The following is a 4583-nucleotide window of genomic DNA, read 5'->3' on the forward strand; positions in this document are numbered from 1 at the left end:
AACTGGTTGGAATAACGTTTTCCTTCCACGCGCTACGTCCAACCAGGGAAACTCCCCCGTCAGGTGACAAGAAGGTCAGTTGGCTCTCATGCATTGAAGGAGGCATGAGCTCGGCCCTGGCCTCCCTAGGCTGGTGAGGGGAGTGTAGTGCCCAGGATCACTTAGAAAATTGGCACCGGGTGAAAAATAAGGGTTACAAAATCGTGGGATAAAAAAATATATAAAAAAAAGTACAGTACTACTTCAGACCCACAGCAATTTAACAGCAGAGCTAATATTCCCCACAAAAATATCAGATCCACAGCATGTTCTCATAAACAGTCAAGTTTAAGACAGACAGTGAGTTTAGTATAAATGTTAGTATTCAACACAAAACAAAGCATCAACATTTTATGTCCATGATACATTTCTATTTATCAGAATTAAGTATTTTAGTCAATAGAAAATGCATTGTATATAGTATATATATTGTATGAATAATTCAAAAACCTTTGTTTTTATTCTCATTGTGTAGAAATGGCATCTACCAGCAGTCTCCTGTCTGAAGAGCAGTTTCTGTGTTCCATCTGTCTGGATGTGTTCACTGATCCAATCACCACTCCATGTGGACACAACTACTGCAAAACCTGTATCACACATTACTGGGATAGCAGTGTTGTGTGTCAGTGTCCACTATGTGACAAAACCTTCTATACGAGACCAGAATCCTCTGTTAATAAAGTCCTCTCTGAGATGGCTGATCAGTTCAGGAATTCAAAGAAGCTGAAACAAACTTCCAGCTCAAACCAAGAACCTGCTGAACCAGGTGAAGTCTCCTGTGACTTCTGTACTGAACCAAAGCTCAAGGCTGTGAAGTCCTGCCTGGTGTGTCTGGCCTCCTACTGTGAGACTCACCTGGAGCCTCATCAGAGAGTAACAGCGTTGAAACGACACAAACTAATCGACCCTGTAAAGAACCTGGAAGACATTTTGTGTAAGAAACATGACAGACCTCTGGAGCTGTTCTGTAATACTGACCACACGTGTGTTTGTCAGTTCTGCACCGAGGCAGACCACAAGTTACACCAAATTTTATCTCTGAAAGAGGCATATGACGGAAAGAAGGCTGAGCTGGGAAAGACAGAGGCTGAAGTTCAGCAGATGATCCAGGAGAGACAAGTGAAGATTCATGAGGTCAAACACTCAGTAGAGCTCAGCAAAAAAGATGCAGACAGAGAGATAGCAGACAGTGTGAAGGTCTTCACTGCTCTGATCAGCTGTGTTGAGAGAAGCCAGGCTCAGCTCATGAATGTGATTGAAGAGAAGCAGAAAACAACAGAGAAAAAGGCTGAAGGCTTCATTAAAGTTCTGCAAAAAGAAATCACTCAGTTAGAGAAGAGAAGCTCTGAGCTGAAAGAGCTCTCACACACTGAAGACCACCTCCAACTTCTCCAGAACTTTACATCCATCATCACCCCTCCTCCAACCACCAAGGACTGGACAAAGGTCAGTGTCCATCCATCTTCATACGTGGGGACTGTGAGGACAGCTGTGACTCAGCTGAAGGAGACACTCTGTAAAGAGATGGAGAAGCAGTGTGCTGGAACAGCCATGGTGGCTGGAGCTACAGCAGGAGAAACCGAACATGATTGTCCAAGATGTCTTGAATCATGGAAAAACATGAAAAAACTAAAATGCGGCCATGAGCTTTGTAAGGAATGTAAGATACGGCTAGTGGAAACCATGAGGCCCGTCTGTCCTTTGTGTAAAGATGTCTTTGGGAAGATAGAGGGAGATCAGCCACATGGAACCATGACATGGTCTTCTTATAGATATTCATCCTCCCTCCCTCACTGTGGCATAATAAACATTAACTATAACATTCCAGATGGAACACAGACGGTAAAAACCTGTAGTTAAGAAAATTATATCATACTGTCTATTCTATGTTAATTGTGAGTATATTAATGCACAGTGGTGGAAAGTAGTAAAGTACTGTATTTAAGTACAATTTTGAGGTACTTTTACTTTACTGAAGTATTTCCCATTTTCTATAACTTCTTTTTTTTACTTTAACTTCTACTCCACTACATTTCAGAGACAAACATTGTACTTTTATTCCACTACAAGTATTTGAAAACTTTACCGGTTACTTTGTAGATTTGAATTATTATTACAAAACATACATTAACCACTTCAGCTCTATTTAAACTTTAGCTATTTGAAAACAGACGATCTACAACCTCACAACACGTCGCAACGTGAAATGTTGTGAGCTTGCAGATCGGCTTGTAGATCTGCTATGTTTTTTTAATACATTTTAGACATATGAAAACTTGTGAAACGGGACACTCTGCATAATGACTACTTTTACTTTTGGTACTTTAAGTTAGAGTTTTCCCGTTACCGATACCAGTATCGGAAAAGCTGCTGCCGATACTGCCTAAAATGCTGGTATATAACCTTTTCATGTCAAGGACCCCATAACTCTTGAGTGTACAAACGGGTCCATTTGGTTCCATTTGTACACTCTCACAGACCTGTAAGGGTCCATTTGGACCCCCTCAATGAACCCTGAGGATCCCTGGACCCCACTTTGAGAACCACTGTCTATTTGTTTTTAAAGATTATTACATGTATGGTATGTAATAATAAGGTATGAGATCTGTACTCTGTATCGACTGATGTGCAAGTTATGGGGATCGGTATCGGGAAGAAGAAAATGACAACGGTACAATTCTACTTATTTTGATGCCAATAGGCCTACTCTTGTAGTTTTACTCAAGTACATTTTGTTAGCCGGACTTTTACTTGTAACATTGTGTTTCTACATTGTGGTTTTAATACTTTTATTTAAGTAAAAAAATTGAGTATTTTTTCCACCACTGTTAATGCATTTTAAACACTCATCCTGTACAGGAGAATCATCCCAACCCTGGAAAGAACTATAAAGGCATTAAAACAAGAGCTTTTCTACCGGGCAACAAGGAGGGCAAAAAGGTGGTCTGGCTGTTGAAGAAAGCATTTGACCAGAAGCTAATCTTCACCGTGTGGGAGGACCAGGTGATCTGGAATGACATTCACCACAAGACCAACTGGCAGGGAGGACCACAAATGTACAGTACTTCTGTTTAACATTGTTTTAGTGAAGTGTTCCTGTAGATCTACTGTGATGTCATGTGACATTAAATGGATACTCAGCCATGTTGTTGTGTTGTTCCCACAGGAATGGTTATCCTGACGACAACTACTTGAGGAGAGTGAGGGCCGAGCTGAAGGCTAAAGGCATCGAATAATTATCACTTACATCCTGGTGTCCCTATTTTGGACATGCTGAAAATTACATTTTTGAAAATAGCATTGTGTTGCAGCATAATTATTGTAACCTTGCAGATCTGCTATATATTTTTTTTAAAAAGCTATTTGTCATATGACAAAGTATGTACAGTAGTACTTCAGTGGTTAATGAGGATTTAGCATGGCATTTGACTATTTACAGTACTGGGAAAAACTCATCACAATGTTGATGATAATACTATAATAATTCTATGATACTGAATTCCTCTAATTTAGTGTATTGTATGTTAGGGAGGTAGAGCATCAGTTAAAGAGTAGATTTCGTAGGTGCATTGACAGCACAAATAACATACATAGCATAGTAAGTATAATATATAGTATATAAATGTTTACAATCTTTACAATATTGTGTATGATAAAAGCAGCTCTAAGTCATGTTTTATAATAGTAGTAGTTATAGTTAGAATAGTTCTGTATATTCATAACGAAAAAACATCACATGGATGCACCTGGGACGTATCATCAGTGTTGTAGCCTGGGGTCATAGGATGTTTTGGGTCTCGCAACAACATACACCCTCGCCCAGGTGACACGGCCGGGGTTGATCAAGCCCCGACTTACGTCCCAGGTAGCTACCCACGGTCAGTCCTCTTAGGGTGACAGGGCCACTCAATCCGCTTGTCCGGAACTACTCTGCCGGGACTGTGGGGAGAGGAGATACTCTGGCACATGGAGGGACTAGGCTCTGTGGATGGCCTCCTGGCCGGCTCCTCCTCCGTCTCACCAGGTCCAGGACCTGAGCGTTGCACCAGACTCCCCCGCTCCAAACATTTCATTCTGGCGTGATGGTTTCTTGGGCCGTGAGGGTACTGCAGGCTCCCCTTGCGGCTTGCTTGAATGGCCCTCCTTAAAGGCCTCACCGTGGATTTGTTGGGCTTCTTCCTCACGGAAGACACAGGCTGGGGCGCCAACCCAAACTGCTCCCGGATGCCGTCTACATTCCGGCGGTCACCCGTCTCTCCGGTGGTCACCAAACTATTCCTGGTTGTCACGTAGTCTATTCCTATGAGCCACTATAAATAGAATAACTATAACGAAAAAACATCACATGGATGCACCTGGGACGTATCATCAGTGTTGTAGCCTGGGGTCATAGGATGTTTCGGGTCTCGCAACATACACCCTCGCCCAGGTGACCCAGCCAGGGTTGATCAAGCCCCGACTTACGTCCCAGGTAGCTACCCACGGTCAGTCCTAATAGGGAAAGACAGGGCCACTCAGTCCGCTTGTCCGGAACTACTCTGCCG

At 42.4% G+C, this 4583-nt stretch overlaps 1 protein-coding gene across 1 annotated transcript; it reads left to right on the forward strand.

Annotated features, from left to right (window-relative positions):
* The first annotated feature begins 513 nt into the window (after window positions 1-513).
* On the forward strand, window positions 514-3319 carry LOC308079039 (E3 ubiquitin/ISG15 ligase TRIM25-like). Its single transcript, XM_080420376.1, has 3 exons — window positions 514-1881; window positions 2899-3095; window positions 3206-3319. Exons 1-3 carry the CDS (start codon window positions 517-519, stop codon window positions 3273-3275), a joined length of 1632 nt encoding a protein of 543 aa, XP_080276502.1. The 5' UTR covers window positions 514-516; the 3' UTR covers window positions 3276-3319.
* The last annotated feature ends 1264 nt before the right edge of the window (window positions 3320-4583 follow it).

This window comes from Gymnoscopelus braueri (genome assembly GCF_963280865.1).
Source record: "Gymnoscopelus braueri genome assembly, chromosome: 3".
In the NCBI taxonomy this organism is placed as follows: Eukaryota; Metazoa; Chordata; class Actinopteri; order Myctophiformes; family Myctophidae; genus Gymnoscopelus; species Gymnoscopelus braueri.

Coding starts and splice junctions, on each gene's coding strand:
- LOC308079039 (XM_080420376.1), top strand. CDS start 517: ATGGCATCTACCAGCAGTCTCCTGTCTGAAGAGCAGTTTCTGTGTTCC. Junction 1,882..2,898: donor TTCCAGATGGAACACAGACG/GTAAAAACCTGT, acceptor CATCCTGTACAG/GAGAATCATCCCAACCCTGG. Junction 3,096..3,205: donor TGGCAGGGAGGACCACAAAT/GTACAGTACTTC, acceptor TTGTTCCCACAG/GAATGGTTATCCTGACGACA.